The following is a 23,504-nucleotide window of genomic DNA, read 5'->3' as shown; positions in this document are numbered from 1 at the left end:
GGTGGCAGTATCGGCCAGTGAGCCTCGATTGCTGACCTGGTGCAAAAGTCTGGGTAGGACGTTAACGTTTGTAAGGACTAGTTTCTTTATATGGGTAAATGAACCAGTTGGTGTTTAAAGAGGCTTTGTTGTAACTAAGCAAAAGATCCGGTACACTGAAACAGGCTTGCAGTTGCAGGTAAGCTTCGTGACCCAGAGCACAATTTCCTTTTTCCTGTGCAGAATTTTAACCAAAAAGGGAGAGGTTTCCCTCTGATTTTGTGGTCCAGATGAAGTGAAATGCCAGAAAAAAAAAAATCACTAAGAAAATAAATCAGCTTTCTGAATATTTCAGATTTAGGAAGGTGGTTGCTAACCCTATGGTTACTACCAGAACAGCTGAGTTTTTTGAAGGACTTGGAAGTAGACAATCAGCTGGTGTTTCATTGCCTTGCTGCTGCAAAAAGATTTATTCTGAAGCTCCAGAGCTCAGACCTCGCCGTCCATTTTGCCCCGGATGGTGACCTTTTTCGCTCAAATTTCTTTAAAAGCAAAACTCTTCATTTGTCATCCCAATAAGAATTTTTAAAGTCTATAGGAATATAGTACACCAGATGCTAAGGAGAGGAGAAACTGCCACACCAGGAGCTGCGTGTTGTGTTGCTCCTGGTTGAGAGAAGCAGCCCCCGCGAGGCTTTGGGGTGCGCTGGCACCGACCGCGTGGGACTCGGTGCTCCAGCAGCCACTGGTGGCTTGGTGCCAACACCCAAACCGTGCACACGCAGCAGGGGAACAGGGGCTGGTCTTCACACCACCAGTTCGACTTACCTTTCCTTTTGCTCATTTTCAGTTAGTACAAAGCCCACTTAAATGTTCAACTTCACGACTGGAAAACAGTATTTATGATGACCTGCAATTTAATCCTATATTTAAAAGCAGTAGACTTTATAAAAATCACTGTGTTTGTAATGATAAAACTTTCAAAGTTGACTAAGAGTGCCCACTTGAGGTTATATTTCTAGATAAGGTCATGTTATCTGTAATAAGAATTGTAGTTATTCTTGCAATGGTATATGGTGTCAGCTCAATTATTAAAGATGATTTCACAGAACTACTCTTCTTTATGTTCACGTTGTTAATTCTAAGTTCAGTCTGGCAAGACTGACACAGGCAATCGTGAAAGCTGCAGGCAAATTTTACCTTGTTCATAATATCCTTCACAAACCCCATCTAAATGGGAATATTTTGCGTGGTACCAAGAAAAGCCCTGTGATCATCTTGTTCATATCTTGCTTTCAAATGCAGCAGATAACGCTGCTTGTTTAAGCTTAGTCACGTCTGGGGGAATGTCAGAAGTCTGCATCACATGAGCTGCTCCTCAGATTTCCCAGCCCATATCAGCATGTTTTCCTGGGGATAAGTAGAGTAGAGATATTATTAAAATGGCTCATCCTATATATGAGTATTGATACTTAAACCCCAGGCTTATTCCTGTGATTTTCATCCGGCGTTTCACATTTACATTCAGCTGCTCTATGTGAACATCCATCAGTTTCTTCTTTTTTTCCTCCTAATATTTGCTTCTCAGATGGAAGAACATACTCTGACTAACCACCTTGCTCGCATTCTCATTGACGTTTTCATTTTTTGCTCAGCCCCTGGAGTTACCACCTTTGGGCAGCTTTGAGTCTGGCTTTAGCTTCATTTAAAATGCCTCGATCCTCTCCCCTGAGTGACAGTATTTGCGGACCTAGAGTTGCTCGTCTCCCCTTCCCTCCTGCGGGACCTGGAGGCAGAGGGCTATCCGTGTGCCCTTGCTTGTGCCGGCGTGAAGTCGGCAGCCTTCCTAAGAGGAGAGCGCAGAGGCCACACAAGAGGGGAAGCACCTGATACAAGCTGGCTTTGTTCTCTTAACGTCTCCTGCCTTAGTAGTGCCCAGGATAAATACGTGGATGCAGAATCTTGAGATGCTCCAAACTGTGCAGATCTTTGAGTCTTTCCTCCTCGGCCTCTCTTCCCTCAGCGCTGAAGTGCCATGGTACGCACCACGCCAGCAATGCGAGTGCTGGAGAGAGGGAGCCAAGGGGAGCCCAAGGCTGGTAGCACCGGAGCGCTGGGCTGCCCTGTGCCTTACCATCACAAGATGTTTTCCATTCAGGACAAACCTCTGCTCAGCGTGTCTGACTACTCCGCCTCAAGCCGAAGGTGCTGGCTCTGTTCCCAGGGCCTCTGATCCTGTTCAAGAGCCAAAAACTGATTGGTGTTGCTTCGCAAGGCCTTGAGCATGTGCTTGGTCTGTCCTGTCCACCTTGGTCCCTCCCCCTCGGTGAGGCTGAAGTTGGGTGCGCTGCATGCACCCATGTAGGGCAGGGTGTAACTGTCTTGACGACGTGGACTACTGCAGGCAGGCATGCGGAGGGGCGGCAGAACGCGACGCTCACATGTAGCGTGGCAGATGGCACTCGGGGACTGGCTGTCTCCATCACACCCCTCAAGACAGACACACAACATGGGAAAGAGCAAATTCTTTCCTGCGTCCCTCTGCGCACTCCTAGCAGAGCTCCTGAGAGCCTGGGTGGCAGCAGTGCCGCCTCCTGTGCCACTTTTATTCCTGAGCAGAAAACTCGTGAATCTTTCCTGTGCTGCAAATTAATAATAGTTCTGCAATGTTTAGCCTTAATTTGTACGTAGTCTGTGTTAGTGGGTCTGTGTTGGATGGAAATTGCTGAGCAGGACAAGGGGTCTTGCAGTCAGCACCATCCTGCGCTAATGAAAGCCTGGTTGAGGATGTCCAAATTTTCCAGACCTACAGCCAAATGGGACAAAACCCAACTAAGTACAGCGTTACTGAGTCTTCATTAAAAACATCTAGGTAGCCCTCTTAGGTTATCCAATATATCATAATGCTGTAGTGGGCAGAAGAGCTTATTGTGTAAATTATTCTCATTCACATTGTACTGATGAAAAGGAACCCGCTCTAAGAACAGGGGTACTAGCTTTCCCTTTGATAGATAAATCAGAGGCTGAAAGCATTTAAGAGTGTTTCTGGTATGGAGACCACAGGCCAGGCCAGATTCAGAGGACTGGACTGAAGGTTTACTTAATCTGGTGAGAGACGCTTCAGGACTGATCATTGGGCTATAGGATTTTAGGTAATTCAGGATTCTGACACAAAACAAAGCACCTGTGGAAACTGCTCAAGATCTTTTTACCATTGTGCTTAACTCCTCTGTTACGGTCAGCTGCCCTCCCGTGCAGTGCACCAGATGATTGTTAATGAACCACAGCATTCACTGCAGGCTATGCTACAAATACTAGTAGAAATGACAGAAAAGAAGGAAAAAGAACGTTGAAGCAGGTAACTGCCTTCTGGCTGTAGGTGGAAATGGGTCATTAGTAGTGAAAGAGGTTAGTATTCGTCTACAATAAAAGGTCTTCAGCTGTGGTCCATGTTCCGCACAATGGGCTGTTGGGAGTTCACTGGTCTTATGCAAAATCTGCTTATTTTCACTGCTAAATTTTATTTTCTAAGGAGCTAAAACACTTTTAAAAAATATTTGAGCAGTGTAGTAGTTAAATAAGCTGCAGAGAAAGTGTGAATGCGGGCTAGAAGAGCAAATCCTGCAGCTTTCCTTTGGGGAATTGAGCGGTTAGCACTTGCTTGTAACCTCAAATCAGCAGATTTTATGACTAAGAAAGGACCACGAAATAATCTAGTCTGACATTAGATGTAATGGAGAGGTCTCACCCGGTGACGCTCAGAGGTTTCTTTGATCCTTACAAAGCTGGTTTTTACAGTTCCTCCCAGCAACCTGGATCCCAGAGAGGAGGAATGGTTGACCCTGAGCCCTGGCAGCAGTACGTTGTAGCTTTATTTTTATTTATTTATTTTTGTGTGCAGTTAGATTCAATACTGCCAAACTGTGAAGCTTTCCTTTTTACAGACATTTAGGTAATTAACTTAAAAGTAAATTAGAAGTGCTGATATAGGTCTAGCAATTATACCCATAATCCTAGAAGACTACGATAAGGTTTGTCACTGTTTCTTGATGTTATATTAAAAAGTATTTATGAAATTTGAATTGCTTTGCTAGTGGTCCTCAGAAAGGTTTGATGTCCAGGCACCCAGAAATTTTGGAATCACAGTTTTATGGGGATTTCTAGTCTTTAATTTAGTGGATGAGATTTGGAAGTATAAGATAGGCCTTCATTTTTCCTGTCTATCATAAACAAGTCGGATAAGAAATTATGCGTTTCTAATTCCACTAAGCAAGTTGGTTTGCTGTTCTGACCAAATCAGGCTATAATGCTGACTGTAGAAAGACTGTAGCTGTGTTTTTTTTGTTTTTTGTTTTTAATAACCTGTTTGAATATTACTATATGGAGAAGTATAGGAGCTCAAGAGAGAGTATGACAAGCGCTGGCAAAAGCAGAGCAAATGTATATGAAGTTTTCTGCATGAAGTATGAAGAGAGCTTCTTTTTCTCTTCTTTCTTGGGGGGAGAAAATACTGCTCTGTTAGTGTTTTCCTAATTATAAAAGTTGAGATGGGTTTAGCAAACCTAAGTGCAGCCTGAAGACAAATATGGGTTTACTCCTTTAAATCAACTTGACTGATTGGTGTGGAAATACAGACTTTTTATAGCGGATCCAGCCACGGTTCTGTCTGTGTGCCAGGATCCCATTTCTCAGGGTGCTGCAGAAAGCATGACCAGAAAGCTCATTTTTGTGGCATAGAAAGAGAAGTTTCTTCCCACCCCACCATGTAGATATGGTGATTTATGCCAGGAAGTTTTCAGGCTCATGTTCAATCCAGACTTCAAGGTGTGATGTTTATTCAAGAACCTTCTTCCAAGTGGGGATGCTCCCGTTATTTGGATATCTACAGCCATTTGTTTTTTAATCTGCTATAATAAATACTTAGATTGAGCCGTCACGTCCTGACTTGGCTTTGCTGTGTAGCATTAACGCATCTGAGTTTCAGGATGTTTTCCAAGCAACGTACTCCTATTTTTCATAGTAGTAATAACGATAGGGATGGAATTTGCATTTGTTTTGTGTGCTCTCTTTAAAAAGAGGTTTTTAAATGCATTAGAAGATATAAAAGTCCAGGGACTATGCTAGGCAATTTATATGAAATGATTGACCTCCAAATTAGAAAATCATGCCTGTGCAATCCCCAAGTAGAGTATTAGTGAGCAAACTTTCCTGAAAAGCTTACAGGACTTTCAGCGCTTCATCGGATATATTATTGCCTTTGACTAAATGATTTCTCTCCACGGGTGCCATCTGCTGAGTTACAATTCAGCTGCATTGCTTCATTTTTGCATTTTTTTTCATGACACAAACGGTCTGAATGATTTTTTTTTTCTTACCCTCACGAATAGTCAAAGAGTGCCAGGGAGCCCTTCTAGTCTCACCAGCCTGTGGAAGCATCACATTAGCTTAGAGGGCATGTTAGGCAGTTAGGAGACTTTGCGTGTGCCTCAAATGTGGCTATTGAGACTAGGACTAGAACATAGTTCTCATCTGAAAGCAGTGAGGAGGCTCCCAGTCAACATTCAACAAGTGGAGAGGCATTGCTGTCTCTGATCTCTCTCTCTCAGCTGGATTTACTTCCAAAAATAGCATTTAATTTTGGTCATTTTTAATTAAGGCAGCAAAAAGACTGGAAGGGCACATTATAATGAATTTTCACTGTTTTATTTTCAATGGCAGGTCTTTTCTCAAGGGGAAATAGGACCAGCCTTCAGTTTCTTTGGTTTTCTTTTTTTCCGCTCAGCAGACAGATAAGGAGAGGACATTCAACGGGGATGAGATTTGTCCGATTGCCGGGAATGCAGTTGTTTTGGGGCCTGTTCTTTTCCTGGATGTGAAGCGACACGCAAGTCTTTGATGACAGATGAAAATGTAGGTTAGGGAAAACCGCAGAGCTGAGAGAGTGAATCTTAGCCCTCTTCAGAGAGATTCAAGAGCATGCAGCCTGTGTACTAGGTAGCGTTTTCTAAAATCGAATTGCCTGTGCTACTTGCCTCACTTTCCTTCATCACTGGCCTGTACTGACTAGGTGGAAAAATGCAACTACATCTGCAGATATAGTAAAGTTGTGGACTAGGACATTGCTAGAGTTGGCCCGGGCTTGCCCATGCCGCCGACCGGCTCGGCAAGTGGAAGCGCGGCACAACCTGCAGACTTCAATCTCGAGCCGTATGCAGGCGGCAGTAAGGATTAGCTCGTTCCTGGCCGGAAAGGTCTCAACGCAGTTCCCAGGCTGAACTTGCCATATGTGTTTCACGTGATAGTGCTGGGGTTTACATGAAACGGAGAGTTGAGATCGAAATGAAAGTTGATTTGTGTTTCTTCATCCTATTTAATACAATACAGATGCAGGGGACGGCCTGAGGACGCCTGTTACAGAAGGGAGATGCAGCAGGCTTTAGAAAAGCCCTGTAGGTTTTACTAGTTCCCTCTCCTTCCACAGAATTGTTCCTGATGGGAGGTGCATGTGTGGAGGAACACCCTTGGACCACCTGTTAAGTGCCTTTCCCCTTTCAGTCACGGTCTTGGCCATCTCTTAAAGATATGGCTCCTTATTTGGAGAAAAGCCAGAAATGTGAACAGTAGTTTTTTCCTGTCAAGAGGTGGGGAGAGCGCTCTGAAGTGACGCTCCAACAAAGAAAGAAAGAAAGAAAGGCAGGAAAAGCAAATTAGAAAACCTGCCTGGAGGCACCTCAGGGCTCCGCTTTGTGTGAGTGTGAAGTATTGCAGAATTATGTTTTTTTTTTTTTTAAAGGTAAGCTGTGTACATTTGCAGGACGATTTAGTTTGTGGGCTGCGTTAGTGCAAAGTAATTTTGGAAACGGCATCTTAGGAAGAAAAATCTGGTCATGTATCGAAATGCTGTTGCTATTAGGAAAGGTTTCTAGACCAACACTGTCACTAAAAGAAAGTTTAACAAATTTTTCCTCTTTCCCACGAGGTTAATTGGGTGGCCAGCTGAACAGCTGAAAAGAGGATGATCTGACTGCCTGAAGTCTCTAATGTACCCTAGGCAGAAACTGGCATATTTGGCTTATTTCGGGAGAACGGCTCGTTTATTTCTTAATTGAAGTGTATACGCTGTAGTATCTTCTGTCATTTAGCAGAGAAGGGGTGTTAATCTCTGCATAATGCAAAGTGTGGGAAAGATCAACAGTTTCTGACGTCCAGATGTAAACTATACAATATTTTGGTTTAGAAAGGGGCAAAAAAAGCTTGTTCTTTGACGACTTTGGCTTCAGGAGGACGGAAGGGCAACGAGGAAAGACTCCCCAAATGAAAGCGCGCGTTAGAGATGCGGGGATTTGGCGTCGCCTGTTGCCTTCGCTTTCGAGCCAGAGCCGAGCCCGAGGCCCGGCGCAGCGTTGGCAAGCGCCCGGGCGCCGCGGTAGCCCTGCGCAGTGAGTTTCCCTGTGCCGAGAGCCCGTGGGTCGTTTCTGAGAAGGCGGATAACCGTGGCTTTCGCAATAAGACATATACCTCTTTCCTCACAAGCTGCGCTGTCACTGGAAGGCGGCAAGTCTTCTGAAGCCCGAAGGAGGGCTTGGGAGTTAAAGCAGCGTGTGCCTGCAAGAATTAAGAAAGGGGGTAAGAGTGTGATTGTGAATGAGTTACGCAGTTGTTACAGCTTTATACGGGGAGTGCTGGTTGTCTCCCGGAGCAAGGGTTTGTTCTGTGAAAAGCGGTTGCTCTTGGTCTTCGTTGGCGTGCCTCGTTTCTTCCGCAGCTCGCCCGGTTCGGCTGCCACCCTCTCCCTCCTCAGCAGGATGCCGCGGCGTGGAGCTGTGCAGAAGCAGGCTTTTGGGGCTGATCCGGGGACGGGACCGCAAACATATGGCATAAACGTCAACTGATATTGTTTGCCATCTACCCTCGCTGCGTGTAATGCAACAAGAATGGCCCCCGGAGACCACGTGACTCGCCTCGCAGCCCTCGATTTGGGGCGTTTTTTTTTCATTCCTCAAGTTGTGAGTTTGTAAAAGGCAGCCCGGAGAGAGGGGGCGCGCAGCGCGCGGGTAGAAGGTGCGCGGCGCGGCGGGGAGGCGTGCGGGTAGGGCTCGGCGCGCGCGGCGGCTCCCGGCAGCCTCCTGCCTCGCCAGAAGGTAAGAGCGCGTTGTGACGCCCACCTCTTCCTCCCGCAGGGTCCGGGCTCCTGTCGCTCACGTCTCTCACCGCGACGGTATTTAATCTGCCGGGTGCGGTATTCTGTCGAGCTTTAAAGTTTAACTTTAAAATGCAGCTATTTCCGTAACAAAGCCAAAAGGGTGGGGGGGTACGTAGCGGGTAGCTCCAGTAGTGAACTTTGGTTTTAAAGTCTCACGTTTTTGTGCAATAGCTGCTGCTAGCGCTTAGCTTTCTGTACACCACGGCTTTTATACGTTAAAAAAGACACTGCATGCCAGATTGCATCCTATCGATTTGCCACGGTTAACCGCCCTGTAATCAGCCTTTTAGGCTGCGTGAGTAGACACAAAGCAGAATGATATTGATATTGTTTACAACCAGGGGGCATAGAGTTACTTCCAAAACGTAAAAGAAGTTGAAGTGCCAAAATATTTGAAAGGTGGTGGAAGTCAGGAATGCTGTCAGTGAGCAGAGTTCCTTGCAATTAAAAAAAAATAAGATCAGAGCAGCATTATGAAAGGTAAAAATATTTTCTGTAACGGTACTGGATACTTCAGAGGTGATGTTTTATTTTCAGAAATAAAGTCTGGGACATAAATAATACTGAAGAAAACCAGCACCATCTTTTTTTTTTTTTTAAAAAAAAACGGTCACAATTTTCTTAGGCAGCTGTTCACACAGGAAGGAAAACTGCATCCAGGTCTGAGATTAAGAGATGCACCAGTTACACGAGGTGTAACATCTAATCTGCAGGCCAGCAGAAAGAAAGAAAACCTGTTTTTTTGCCCAGCCTTATAGGTTGCTCGTACTCCTAGCGACACTCCGGCTACTGAGCGGAAACGTACTTCAAAAATAGGCAAAACCAGCAAACAAAAATTGGTGGGAAGGAGCACACTGCTTAATCGCAGCAGCACGGCTGTCCGTTCGCAGCGGCAGTTGTATGAGCAGAGCTGGGCGGCTCGCTCGCGGAGCGCAGGCCATGGGTTAATGCCTTCGCGCTCTTCCCTTCCTCACAGCTGCCACATGCACTTCTCTGAAACCTGATATTTTTCATTAAAAAGTGATTCTTGTTTTCCATCTTAGCACGCTAATCCATTTTACCGTGCGGAGCTCAGCGCATATTAACTGGCAGTTACTCCTAATTAACACTGGAGGCAGACAAAAAGGGAAAATAAAATAATCGACATTATTCTGTACAAAGTGTCTATCCCCGTTTTGTTTCCTTTGTGGAAAATGCTCTTGGTGCTTGTTCAAGATTTAAGCGCTGGCCTGCTTTTATGTTTTGTTTCAGAAGGTTGGCTGAATGGCATTTTATTTTTCAAGACAATAAATTCAACTTCTCAAAGCCAGTAATGCTGGTACAGTCTCTTTTCTGCCAGAAGGAACACACTCAAGTCTGATTCACACCAACTGGTTCTTTTTAACATAAGAAAAATAAACAAAACCTCCTATATATCTTTGGAGTCCCATTAAAATTTCTTGAGCATAGAAATTTGGATGCATTAAAGGAAAAGAGAGTAACGTTCATTGCAGAATAGACGCTGAAAACTTCTAGGCCAAAACGTGCCGCGTATTACTTCTGTGTAACTGAACCAGTACTACGGCTCAGTATTACAGGCTGATTTCAAAGAGATCGTGAAAAGAGAGCGTTCCGCTTTGATGTTTCCTGTTTAAATTAAACATAACCAAAAAGGGACATAGGAGCGTTGCCCTTGCGCCGCTGAAACCGGGAACGCTTTGCAGCACACCAGTCACAGCGGGATTAGATCTGTGTTTCATAAGATTCATGTATCATGTATGTATACCAGTAATATATGCGGTTATGTAAACAATAGGAATTTATTGCATTTATCTACTTTTAGAATATACATAAAAGAAAAACTGAAAAATAAGCCTAAGTATACAGTTATGTAATGTATATCAGGAAAACCACAGAGGTTCTGGTTTTCTAATCAAAATTCTGATTAAACAAAAAAAAAAAACCCAAAACAAAGACATTTCTTATTCCTCTGGATTTCTTACTTGTAAGTATTTTTGGGAGAGAGAAAAAAAATCCTATCGGCCACTTTTGATAGGAGTTATTCCAGTGTTTCTCCTCGAGCGCTGCTGTGCTGTGCTGGTTAGTAATGCCGTCGTTTAAACAACTTTTAGAGGAGGTGGTGATCCTAGCTTAATTATGACATGATTGTGATGCTCCTTTGTGACTTCTAGTCCCAAGCTGGCGCTTTGGAGCTGGCCTAGGGTGCAGACAAAAGAGCTCAGATTTATCTGCGCGATTTGTGTAGCCGGGGCCGTTATCCTTATGAAGGCTGACTAGTATTCGCCTAGAGATTTAAATGACTAATAGGAATTTTTTTATTGAACTATTCATCCCAATGATATATTTGAAAATTTAGAAACAAATGGATAAAAGGCTGGATTTTAGTTTTTTTCCCTTGAGTAGCAATCTCTTCTCTGCAACACGACTGAAGCTACTTAGAAATAAAAATCTTTCTGAGCACTTTAGCCTCTCGACAGCTATGTCATTTTCCTGTCTACAAACTGAAAATATTACCTTTGCAAAAGTGCTTTTATACTGTCTTGTATTACTGTGCAATAGTAATAGATATGGCTTGTTCAAATGAGGCATTATCTGCCTACCCACATTATCGTTCCTACTTTGAACACATAACTGAAAACTGCTGTGGCTCCAGGCAGCGCGAGATCCTGATACGTTCGAACGTGTTATTTCTGTGGTGGTTAACAGTGCCACGCGGGAGACGCATGAGCAGAAGGTACACTGAGCTATTACCGTGATATCTTTTCCATAAGTCCTATATGCTAAGGATTATCTTTCGGTCGGTGTTTGTCTTTTGTGACGGCGTAGAAAGCCTTGGAAGGGCTTCTGCCTTCGTTTTCGCGTTCCCTTTTCTTTAACGGCTGCAGTTTCCTTTTTTCCCCTAGATTAGGCTGAGGTTTCCAGGCAGCTCTGGCTCGGTGTGGGTTAGAGGAGGGCTGTCGGGGGCAGGCGGAGGGGCCGCGGCCGTCGGTCTCTCCGGCTGGCCGCGTTGCCGCCTGCCCTGCTTTTTCTCCCACTGCTGCCCTGCCCACACACGTCCCGCGCTCTGGGGCCCTCGGCTGCCCGCTCGGCGGCAGCGGCGGCCGGCGGCTACGTGAGCGACCGCCGACTTCCTGCGTAAGGCGCGTTGTGTTTCTGCGTGGGCTTAACGGCGACGTGCTTAACGGCGTGTTTTTGACGGCCCGCCATCAAAAACAAGCAACATGTTAAATGACAACTTTCCAAACCCCTGAAAATCATCACCTGCGAGCTCGGTTTTAGATAACATAGTCTTGCTTCAGCAGACTACGTCCTTGACTTGAAAGGAGTCAAACTTGCCTAAGTGTTATGGGGAGACACATTAAATGAGGGAAAGCAGAAATAAGCCCAACATACAGCCTGGGATTACATGCAACGCAAGAAGCGTGTTTCCAAGGAAGAAGGTACACTGAAGAATAGGGAGAGGAAGTGTGAAGGCTGCTGTGGGCTTATGCTATCTATTTTTGTTGTTCTCGAGTTGTAAACTGCGATTGTTGTCCAAGACACTGGCATCAGCGTTCGAAAGTTAGGAAATTAAAAAGAAACAAATGTTGCCAATAAACAACCCAAAACACATAGTTGATTTTAAACAACAGTCCAAAACTCAGCTCCCTGAACTATATAACAGGAGTCCTTAGTAAGAAATCTCACCAGAGATGATCCAGCCTCTTGTTCTTGCAGCTGCAAGTGGGACAGATGCCTTTTTTTTCTCTTCCTCCCCAGCAAAGTGATTGTCAAGGAGAAAAGGATCTGGTCTCTTCAGCTCAAAAATCCAGACCAGTGGAAGAGACACTCTTGGATTACTGGTGTTTTAAGAGAGAGTGGAAAGGCATATCACGTTCTTGGGAACTGTCTTAAATCTGTTTGACACTTTCATTGATGACTTGGGTGAATGAAGCACCCATTAACTCTGCAGATATTGCCAAGAGGAGAGGATTTACAAGTACTTTGGAGGCAGCATAGGAATCCAGAGTAATCCTGACAAACTGGATCTGAAATAACCTGGATGCACCATTGATGGTGCCAATATGAAACAGCGGTTAAAAGTCCAATGGGCAGTCAAAGCGAGAAAGGAGTGTGCCAGCCTTTGCTGTGGGAAGTCGGAGGAGACGACTTCCAGGGATCGCTCCCAGGTGCCCTCTCTGTGGTTCTCGGGTGGGCAGTAGCTTCTTCAGGAAAGGAGCTAGGCATAACAGTGCCTCTCAGGGTTGTGCTGCTATGGAAAAAAGCAGTCGCATGGGGCGTTATGGACAAGTGCAATACATGAGACATGCAGAAAGACTGAAGGAGCTGGGATGGTTTTAGAGAAGACATGGTAGCAGCTGTAGGAGGACAAGAGGAGCGGGTCTCAGTGTATATACTGAGAGGATGGCAAAGGAGGATGGCTTAAACTGTGAGCAGAGATCCGGAATAGATGTTAGGAACAACTTTCTAAGAGTCAGGATAGTTAAGCGACGAATTGTCCCTGGAGGGTGCGAAATCTCCACCCAGGAGGGTCTTAAAAGCTGATTACTCAAATACATCAGGAATGACGGAGTTCTGCTTCATCCAGCCTCGGGAGTTGCTCCAGCCAACCTCCTAAGATCACTTGATTTTTCTTCTGTGACCACAGCTACTATCCAACACGTAGTGGCTGTGTTTGCCTCTTCACTTTGTCCCTTTACCAGTGGAAATTGCCTAACTTGGCTGCGTATAAACGAGGGCAGAGAACAGCTTGGCTTGAAGTTTCAAATGAGCAAAAAGGACTCTCGGTAGGAGTCAGGCGCTTCACTCTTTTATCAGCTTTGTAAACCTCGAGCTTAGCAGCTTTGTGATAACCTTTTACATTTCATCTTCCAGCTGACTGTTAGGTTGGATGTTTGTCCAGATAATAGAGTTTATCATTGCCAAACATATGCAGAACTCTCTTGGTAAAGTACGTGTATACATTGGCTGGGGATTTGTTTTACTCTCCCGGTAGTGTAACGGAGGGCTTTAAAAACTATTATTTGGGATAAGAAGGGTTTTACTTCCAGCTTATAAACGTATTAAAGTAGCTTAAGGTTTTTAGTGCTCCCCATCATTAGCTGAATTTACTGTGAAACATGATCTTTTTTTTTTTTATCAATTCTAGCCAGAACTCAGCAAAAAAAAGTTCTGCTGCAGATGATTTCAGAGCTTAAATTATAAAGGTTATAATTTACATAATTATATAAAATATAAAGGTATATTTTCCTCCTTTCGGCAGACTTTCCAAGCTTTTCTGACCCAGAAGGTCATTGCACTAAAACCAAAGAAAATACTTCTTGTGGAGCTGCAGAGAAAGAGAAACTCATTTAGTATCAGCCAGATACGGTCTAGCAGGATAGGAAAGGGTTCCTATGTTTATTTTTTAACCAATGCACAATCTTTACTGACCTAAGCGTTAGTTTTATTCAACACGCAAAAATGAATTTTAAACCCTGTATTCTTACTGTGATTAGCAAAACAGCGTAACATAAAATACAGTTCTAATAATTAATCTATTCTAACAAAGACATACGTTGTTGAGACTGCTGAATTTTGTGTCTCTACTTACACCAGTGTTTGAAATACAGTTTTGCAGTTCCCTTTAATTCAAGAGGCCAAATTCTGTCCTCACATTCAAACAGTTAATCCCCCTGAAGTATGGTAAAATAGTGCATTCTTATTGGAAGGCTAGCTTTATCCTGGTATCTTACTAGGTTCATCTGTATAACAATTGATACATTTTTCCGGGTTCGATTTGCTCTTTTAGTCCCACAGCAATTGTTTTGACCGAGCGCAGCGAATGCAGCCCCATGTGTTTTGAATAAATGCTCTGTTGCAGGGAAAGGATGTTCCCAACCCCGCATAACAGAATGTGATTGATTCGGTGCTTGGATAATTAAAAGATGGTTCTCTTTGATGTGTTCAAGAGTCCTGAAATAAAAATTCAAAGTTTTCTAACTGTATTAGATAAACTGATTTAGAAAAGGTTTTAACAGATGAAAACCAGCGCGCAAGCAGATACAGTATCATAAATCTGATAGGAATAGTATGCTAACGCAGAGTAGTCAGACATTTAGAATACTTAAGTATCTCAAGAGCCTTGGCCACTTTAATTCTAACATGGGAAGAGTAATAGAGATTTCTTGGAAAAAATTGCATGTTTTGAAACATTTTGGAATGAAAAATATTAACAAATTCATCTTTCAAAGATTTGGACAGGAAGATGTAACTATATGTGAAGCCAAATGTGTTATATGGGGGGGGGGGGGGGAATGCAAAATCCTAGAAGACATGCAAGTGTTATGCAGAAAGGAAAAAAAACCCAAATTCTGCTCAGCTTTGAATTGGTCTGTTTTTTGATATATTCAAGCTCATGCTCTATGCAGCCTTTCAAATATTTGTGTATATAAATACTTCCCAAATAACTAGTAGCAGCTAAGATCATATCTTTCTTAGTCGTTTTTTTTTATTTCTTAATTTTGGAAGGTGCCAGGCAACGCTTCAAAAAATCCGTAATTTGGTCCTTTGAAACTCAAGCTCCAGGTTAGCTCTCTGTTCTGGTAGACCTATTTTGTGTTCAGCCTTTTCATCACTCTCGTAGACAGGATTGCGCAAATAATCGGGCAGTCTAGATGCTTTACCTCGGACGCTGTGTGTTACTCGCTCTACTTGGATGCGAAAAGCATGATAAGGATTACGGGGAGATGTAGCAGATGGGCTGACATGATTTATAGCGAGATAGCTGTGCCAGCGGTTGCCTTTTCGTTTTGAGCGTTGCCGTCTTTGATGCATTTCTTCCACCGCTAGCTCCCAGAGCCATGCGAAAGCGTGTTGGGTCGGTGCAGTCCCTCCCGGAAACGGCGCTCGAGCGACCCTGGCGCCTTTTCTTAGGGAAGAAGAACATCTCTGTCCTTGCTAGCCGTGCAGAAGAGCCAGCTGGTGTAGCCGCAGCGCGCGCCCAACGTTAAATAAACAAACAAGCGGAGAGGACAACCTTTGTTTACTTTTCCCGCCGCTGACCTTATGACGGGGAATGCATTGCGAGGGGCAGGAGCTAACTTTAGCCGCGGCCAGCTGGTAGCCCCGGCGGCCCGAGGAGGATGAGCGGCTCGTGGCGCCGCGTTGCCGTAGCTCGGAGGCCGGGGCCCTGCGCGGAGGCCGGGTTGCGGCAAGGGGAGGCCGAGCGGGGCCGGGAGGTGCGCCCGAGCGGGGCTTCCCGTGTGCCCTCTCAGTAACTCGGCGGCGGCAGGGTCAAAACGATGTCCTCAAACACATAAAGGTAAATATTAGGATTTTAGAAGAGGAAGGGGGAATAGGATTTGTTTAAAGACGTGCGCAGCAGTGCCACGTGGCCTGCGTTTCCTGACAGGACAGAAATCCTCAAAGGTGGCTGCTGCTCTGAAAGGTCCTTTAAAGCTCCATCTCTTCCTCCCATCTGCCGTCTCCTGACGTGCTTCGCCCCGGCCGGGGCAACGCGCCCTTCCCTCTTCGGCTTGATCAGGCGGCCGCATGCTCCGTTTCCGCTGCGGGAGGAGAAACCGCGCGACCCGAAGCGCCCTGACACCGGGAAGCAGACGGCTGAACCGTGGAGCCGTGCCCCTTCCCAAATCTCAGCAGAAACACGAAGCCGTTTGGGAGCCGCAGACGCCCCGGATGGGGCGGGAGGCTGCTTGGCCCCCGGCCGGGGGGGTTCAGGCCTGCTGCGGTCCCCCCAGGGGTGGCTTTGCCGGCCAGAGCTGTTTGCCACGCTGGCTTGTCAAGCAGCAAACCGTCCCGCCGGTGCGAGGCGGCCGTGCGGGAAGGCGAGAGGCACCTCAGGGCTGGAGCGCGCCGGCCTGGGCCGGCGGCGCGGGCGGGCGCGCTCGCTCCTGCCTAACGATGCAGTTATCCCAATGGCATTTTTGTATTTTTGGGAGACAGATGTGCCCTGCAGTTGCTAGTGGAAGCTGAACGTTAAATATGAAACCCATTCATTTTCTCTTAGTCATACTTGGGGTTTAAGCAGATGTTTTTTCTAATTTGTGGTTTTCAAGTGCAGCATGCTGACAAGACATTTACCGTTGACTACGACTTTATCCATGCACTTTAGCAAATTGGCCAATTATTAACAGTGGGTGTTGCACGGCGGTTGATGCGCAGCTCCTGCTGCTTTGAAAGGCCTAAACTGACACTTAACACATTCTTACAGTATAAATTAATTGAGCTTTGCACCACATCCCCGTTATTCAAGGGTACTCTTGCTCTCATCTTAATAACGAGCGGCCATTTGTAGCGTGTTGAATAGCTGTGCCCTCTGCTAGCAGAGGCTCCTGGTGACGGCAGAAGCGGTGGCTAACGTTTTTCTGGTAAGGGCATGAAAACGGCCGGTGGGGTCCCCAGTGTGGGCTGCGCCCCATACGGGGGAGCGCGGGAGGGCGCAGGGCAGCCGCCGGCTGGCTCGGCCGTGCGGGATGCAGGCGGCCCCCGAGGATCGAGGATGCGGCGCGGCCAGCACGAGCAGGGTGGCTGCAGCTGCCTGGAAGCTGGGGTTGCCTAACATTTTCCGTTACAAGATTTCACTTGCTTATAACTTTACTAGACTTTCCCCGTTTGGGATGGTTTTTTTAGTTCAGTTAGATGTCCACAGGCAGCTTTTTTTTCGGGGGGGGGGTGGGGGGGGAGGACTGGGGAGATGTCCCTGCCATTCCCAGGGGCTCTTCCCAAAGCCGGGAACCACCGTATGCCTGAGATCACCATCTCCTATTTTCCCAGTTCAGGAATTCAAGCAGGCAATATCATCCTTATGTATTCATCCCATTTAAGAGACTTAAAGAAGAACAGTCAATGCAGCTCTGGTTTCTGGAAAGTACAAAGACTTTGATTTTGGCCAGCTGACCCTGTAGAAATTTTGCCTTGTGTTCCAGTTGAACTGTGAAAACTTTTCAAAATGGTTTGTTCATATTGTAGCTGCTGCCATTTCTGTTTCTGAAATAGCGGAACGAGTGTCTGATGCAAAGATTTTTCGTCATGCTTCTAACGTTAGTTTTTGCTCTAGCTTCTGCCAAATCATTTGCTTTATTTTCCTCCTCTGTATTGCCCTCCACATAATAGGGAGACTCTTTACTTTTTTACAGAATGGACTGCCATGAACATTAATTACATGAGAATTGTAAACAGTAAAAATAATTGTGTGTGTTGTGTCATATCTTCCTAAATATGTAAGGTGTGAAGTACTTAGTGGATTGGCCTCACGTTCCCATTTTGTGTTTCTTTCTTCTGTGGGAAAAGGGTGACCCTTGTTCTTAATGGACGTGATGGTAACATCACAAAAGCAGATGTCTCAGCAGGGAGATCAAAGGTTGCATGAGTCAGAGAGAGAGCAAAAACCTTAGATGTGGGGATGGCCTGGGAGGGCTTAGGTTGCCCCCATTCCTGTTTTGCGTTTTAGGTCTGAATCCTACAGATATTTTAAATGAGCTGAAGGCCGGATTCAGAGCTCTCAAGGGTTAGTGGAGGGTGAAATGGAGAATTCAGGAGATCCTTTTCAATCAAAGTGTTACAGGGAGACAAATAAGTCAAAGATATGGCGGCGGATGCTTAAGCAAGGAGGGTGGGTTAAGGCTCTGGGTTAAGGTTTCCTCGGTTTAGGTAAGCTAAATCTCCAAAAGCGGCTGTTTATCCCATGCAACGCTTTAGTAGGAAGCAACCACAGTGAAAATTCAGATGAATTTAGCTAACCCATATCTCGATCCTTTCTAGCGCTGCCAAGCTCCTGGAGAAGACTCCGTTCTCTGTCAGCACCCCGAACCCTCTGCTTCCTTCCCCTGCAAGTCTTCAGCTCGCCCAGCTCCAGGCTCAGCTTACGCTGCACAGGCTAAAATTGGCCCAGACAGCAGTGACCAACAACCCAGCAGCTGCCACTGTTCTCAATCAGGTCCTCTCCAAAGTGGCTATGTCTCAGCCACTCTTTAACCAGTTACGACATCCTTCCATGATTAATGCTCCTCAGGGGCACACCGCAGGACCTCCACAAGGGCCTGGGATCGCTAATGCCAGGTTTCCATCCAGTGGACTGGCTTTTCCAGCGCAGAGCCCAGCGCTAGCAGCGCCAGGAGGGAGCCTGGGGCCGATAGGGAGCGTCCCGGCCCAAACCTCGAACGCTATCGTCATGAATCCCTTCGGAGGTGTGATGGCTCCCGCTTCCAGCCAGCAGGCTGTGGTCGTGGGTCTGAACAAGGCTGGCCATTCTTCCACGGCAGGCGGGTTTTATGAGTACAGCAAGCAAAACGTCCCTGCCTCTCCGGTGTACACTGCGGACACGGATCAATCCAGCCAGCACGGCTTCCTGGCTGGCGGGCCGCATCCTGTCACCTCCTCCGCAGGGGTCCACTATGAGGGTCATTTTGGCCCTTCGAGCCAGCCCAAGCATGATGGCCAGCCCGGTTTCCAGAAAGACGTCTACGGGGCAAGCGCAAAAGGCCAGCATGCGGCAGCGCTGGCTTTCCCCAGCGATCTGCACACGAATTCTCCTCAGAAGGGAGATCCAGGCCCAGTCTTACATGGCACAGGTACAAACAACCAGTGGGAAAATATCCCTAATTTCACCAGCCAAAACAAGCCTGACCTCATGCCCAGTGACAGCATGTGGCCATCAACAAGTCAGCAGTATGAAATAAGAAACGAGCTCTACAACCCTGAAGAACCGACACCTGACACAAAGTTTAGTGCTGTCGCTCCCCCCACTTTTAACAGGCTCAACAATAGTAAACAGAGTTTTAGCAGCTCTCGAATGAGGCAGAATGAGGAACTGAGCACAAACCCACCCGATTTGCCCATGCGAGCGCTCCAGCCTCACGAACTGAACGACTTTCACGGCATAGCCCCGCTTCACTTCCCACATGTCTGCGCAATATGCGAGAAAAAAACCTTTGATCTGAAGGTAAGTGATTTTAATGCGCTCAGAAGCGTGATCTGAAAAGTGATTCAGTTAATGGGCTTTGAAGGGGTACCCTGTCCGTGTGCCGGGTGATTTATTTAACTGCCTCTCCAACCTACTTGGCTCTTGATGTAGCAATGCTCACAAGGCAAACGCTGTCACCCCTGCAGCCCCCGTGCCGATCTTCAGCACAGATACCCAGATGGAAGCATAAACAGGATTTTGTAGGCCTGGGTTAGAGCACTGTCTGTCTGTCTCATGGCAATTACTGAGGTTTCAAGATCTGTTTTTGTTCTGCATTTTGCTGTGAAAATATGAAAGAGAAAATGTGTGTATATGTGGCAGTCCGTGGCTGAGAGATTATGGTACTGGCGTGAGAAATGCGAGATCCAGGCTCAAGTTGTTACTCATCTCTGATCACTCCAAATCAAGCGGGGGAGGAGCTTGGACTTGATCCTCCGCTTCTCAAGCCAGTAGTGTAATTGCACATCTGCAGTTTAATCTGGTCTCCCTTTGTCCTTGTGTTTCTAATCCCAAAACCTTCCTGAGAAAAGCCTTGTGGAAACCATGCGCTTCAACAAAGTGGCACATTTTGATAAAACAACTATAATAATTTTCTCTGTTGGGAGGTCCTCCTATGGAAGTAGGAGGAGGAGCCCTAAAAAAAATTCCAAGATTCAGGGGTCCTCAGTGACTTTGTCAGGGAAGCCAGAAGCTACTGAGCACATGTAGCGAAAAACTGTGATCCCAGTTCTTCTCCATCGCTGGCCCCTTCTGCTTTTTCTGGCCATGTTCATACTGTCACCGGAGCTCCAAATTCAAGCTCACGCTTGAGAGGAAACTTCCTGGTTGTCTGGAGAGCCTGTGTGTAGGGTCGGGTCTGGAGAGAGCCAGCTGGCCCTTCAAGCCCGACTGCCGTCGTGGGCTCTGGGGGTGGCTCTGCCCTCCTGGGGAGCCTAGCTGAACACGGCTTTGTGGGCTTTTTATATCACGTTGCAGGACCGGTACCTCATGGCACAGGCATGTGTTTTCATGCTGACGGTGGCCTGACAAAAGTGTCTTATAACAGCCCTTTATATAAGAAGGAAGAATGCCAGCAAATGAAATAGTGTCTCATACTTATAATCCAGCATCTTATATCGGAACTGGATATTCATTAGCTGAACTGTGCGTATACCTTCTAGCTATGGGATGTTTGAATGTATTTGGCTCTTCGACGTTTCCCTTTTACTCTTAGAACAGCTGCTTGCAAAATTGCTTGTCATGGTGACTCCTGCAGTGGTGTGAAACGCCCCTGTTAGGGGCATGCTGGACTTTTTTTCATTACGCATTTAGAAAGTGGGAGGAATGTCATGGGGTGCCTCTACATTAAAGGAGTTGAGGATGCTCAGTGCCTTGCAGGATGAGCTCTTCAGCTAGTATAAATTAACTGATTTAATAGAAATAAACATTGATTTAACAACCTGTACAGAGATCTCCTTTTGTAAAGTAACTGACAATTTAACTTACAAGTAATGAATTTGTAAATGTATTGGGTGAAAGTGTACTTGGCTCCAGTATCTTTCAGTTTGATCATCAGTATGTCACTGTTCTTTTTAGAATAAGGTAAACTGAATGGAGAAGCAGTCTCTTGTGAATTTGTCTCAGGATTTTTCCCTGTGCTCATCATCTCTTTGTTTCAACATAGGACTGGGATCAGCACACTAAGGGAAGTCTTCACATCCAGAAATGTGTGGCTTTTTCGGAGAAGTAAGTATTGTTTTAGAGGCAGTCTTCCAACTGAATTTCTAATGGAGCATCCCTTATTTCAGTGGCTTTACATCAGAGACTTCCTGTCTAATAATTAAGTTTCTGATATTCATGGCACATTATGCCTGCTCCTAAAGTTCTTTTCTTCTTTTCCAGCGCTGGTATCCGCTGTGTATTAAGTTCAGCAGATGGAACATTGCATTTATCTCCAAATAACGCATCAGTTTTCAACACATCTAGTATCGAAGGTGAATGGTTGCATGTGCAATAATTAAAAATACTTATTTAATTAAAAGAAAAGTCAGTCTTTGGGGGAAAAGTGGACATTTGAAATAAAAATATGATAAAAGCTTTCAAGGTAAACAGGTTAGTAGAAGATGTGCACAGAGACACTAAAAGGGAAAATTGTGCCTTTAAAGTGTGAATTTATCTTTCGTTCAAACAACAAAACAATGTATAATTTGGTACCAAAACGAGAAGATGAAATCTTATATAAAGGGGGCATTTCTTACTGAGCACATTAATGCAGCTAATCTGAGTCAAGATTTTCATGAAATGTGTGTAATCCATTATTTAGATTATCCACCAAATGTCGGCTCATCTTTTATCACCACATCAGCAAGATCCTTTGGCCAGCCAGGTCCTACGTTTTCTTCTCTTCCATCAGGGGTAAGAGTGAGTATCTAAGCCAACTGATCTCCCTGTTTACATCCTTGCAGAAGCCACTTTCTACTTGCTTGATTTAAAAATATATCAGTTTTAGGCTTCTTTGTAGACAATAATCTAAACATTCAGATTATTATTTAAACTTACCTGCAACTCTGTTTTGCTTTTGGTTTGGGTCAAATCAGAACTTCACTGTGGACTTTTTTCCATGTTGAATGCTGTTTGCTCTTTAGGAGAAATTGAGGGGGGTAGATTGCTGTGTATGTACCCACATATGTACCCACTCTGTGTATGTACCAGAGTTTTATTCCTCATTTTCTGAGACTTTTTGACCCAGGGGGGGTCAACTTCAGCTTGAAATAAAGATTTGGGTTAGTTTTTACTTTTTCAGAGTATTGATCCCAGTGAGCAACCTGTCATCTCTCCAGTTATTTCTTTTGTAGCAATTGTTTTCTGCCTCTGCTGTGCTGGGATCTTTCTCCCAGGTAGCAATAATGGTGAAGGCCGTGGCTGCAGCTCTCTAACCGTTATTCGCTTGGGGCTCCCAGTGCAATTAAGGATGCTTCATTATGTTGGACTAGCTTTTTCTTATTTTTTTCAGCGTGTTATTTATGTCATCAGCTGCCACTTCAGTTTGCTTTGGTGTACAGCCTTCCATGTTTTTGGTTTATAAAACCCCCCAGTGTTTGACACAGTCCCCAGTTGCATTGCTGTAGTGTGTGCTTGAATTACTGTCCCAGTGAGCAAAAAGTGCCAGACGGAAGCTAACATTAAAAGTGGTTCTTACACTGAGGAGGCAGAGGGATTAAAAATGGACAGAAATCGCAAGAGTAAGAACTCCACATACACAGTAATGGAAGTACAAAGATGTTAGGGTTACAATGAAGCTCAGCATATATTGGAAAGCTACGATGAAAGCTGGAGACATCCAGGATTCATGTTAGGGTGTCTGGAATAGCAGCCAAAATCCAGCAGTTCGTATTTTTATCTTGTTGCTTTTGTGTGTATCTCGCCATGGTCTCCAGCATCCCAGGAACCTGGGCTGAGTCGTGACCCCCTGTCACTGCAGTTCACATCAGGCATCATTTACAGAAATGTTACCCAGATTTGTGTAATGTGGTCAGTTTTGATCTCTGCTGCTTTGCTGTAACGGGGTGCTTGCAGGGGCTTTTGCGCCTGCCTGGTGCAGAAGGGATGAGCGTAGGGAGGCGAAGAGCCGAGCAGCCGCCTCCGAGGTCAGAGGTGGAGTAGCAGTGGCTGCAGAGGAATGCTCCTTTTCATCATGTCTGTCAAGCTAGCAATAAATGAAGTTACTGCTAATACCAGTATCGTTTCTCCTTAGAATCTGTCACTATTTATCATTTAAGCTGCCTGCAAAAGTCCTCCTTCTGAATGATCTGCTGTACTATGAGAGACAGAAGAACTAATAGCTTTTGATTTTTCTGGGCGCTGTAAATCCCCTGTTTCTTCAGAAGCTCACTGGGAAGACAGGGAGCTATATTAGAGGTGTTAAGAATGAGTTTACCAGCTGTCATTCACCCCACAACCCAGGTGGTTTATAATTTATTACACCTTTGCACGGTAGTATTCACTTTCAGCTAAGCCACTGCCATTTATCTGAGCAGCGGGAGATTATACTTGACCCTGCACGTATCATAAGCAAAGTATTCAGATTTCTGGAAGAGCTTGTTACGTGCTGTCCGTTTGCAAATAACTCTGTCCCTCTACAAAAGGCAGAGTGCTACAAGCCCTCACTCAGGCATGGAAGGCCATTGGCAGTGGAGGGATGGGACAGTCAGTTTCCAATTACCTTTAGAAAAGGTGCCTGCATGCAAAGATCAAGAAAGGGATAAAGAGTCTCAATAGTAAGAAAGCAAGAAATGGAGAAAAAGATTTAACAAAAAATACCACACTGGAGGGGTGAAATAATATGGCAAACTATATGAGGTGCATTTCCGTGTTATGTGT

General features: G+C 45.4%; 1 protein-coding gene across 4 annotated transcripts in view; it reads left to right on the top strand.

The window, feature by feature from the left end:
• RBM20 (RNA binding motif protein 20) overlaps positions 1 to 23,504 on the top strand; it is a 104,704-nt gene that overhangs the window by 60,812 nt on the left and 20,388 nt on the right. Inside the window, exons 1-5 of one of the 4 annotated variants that reach the window (XM_068949642.1) lie at positions 7,974 to 8,120; positions 17,945 to 19,124; positions 20,809 to 20,870; positions 21,027 to 21,118; positions 21,448 to 21,545. In XM_068949642.1, coding sequence (XP_068805743.1) covers positions 18,138 to 19,124; positions 20,809 to 20,870; positions 21,027 to 21,118; positions 21,448 to 21,545 — 1,239 coding nt within the window. In that variant the 5' untranslated portion in view covers positions 7,974 to 8,120; positions 17,945 to 18,137. Of the gene's footprint in view, positions 1 to 7,973; positions 8,121 to 15,283; positions 15,486 to 17,944; positions 19,125 to 20,808; positions 20,871 to 21,026; positions 21,119 to 21,447; positions 21,546 to 23,504 lie in introns of those variants that run through there. The other 3 variants (XM_068949645.1, XM_068949643.1, XM_068949641.1) reach the window with 3 other exon arrangements.

This window comes from Struthio camelus, chromosome 7, assembly GCF_040807025.1.
Source record: "Struthio camelus isolate bStrCam1 chromosome 7, bStrCam1.hap1, whole genome shotgun sequence".
In the NCBI taxonomy this organism is placed as follows: Eukaryota; Metazoa; Chordata; class Aves; order Struthioniformes; family Struthionidae; genus Struthio; species Struthio camelus.
Note: the sequence above shows the minus strand (reverse complement) of the source record. Positions and strands in the feature narration are given on the sequence as shown.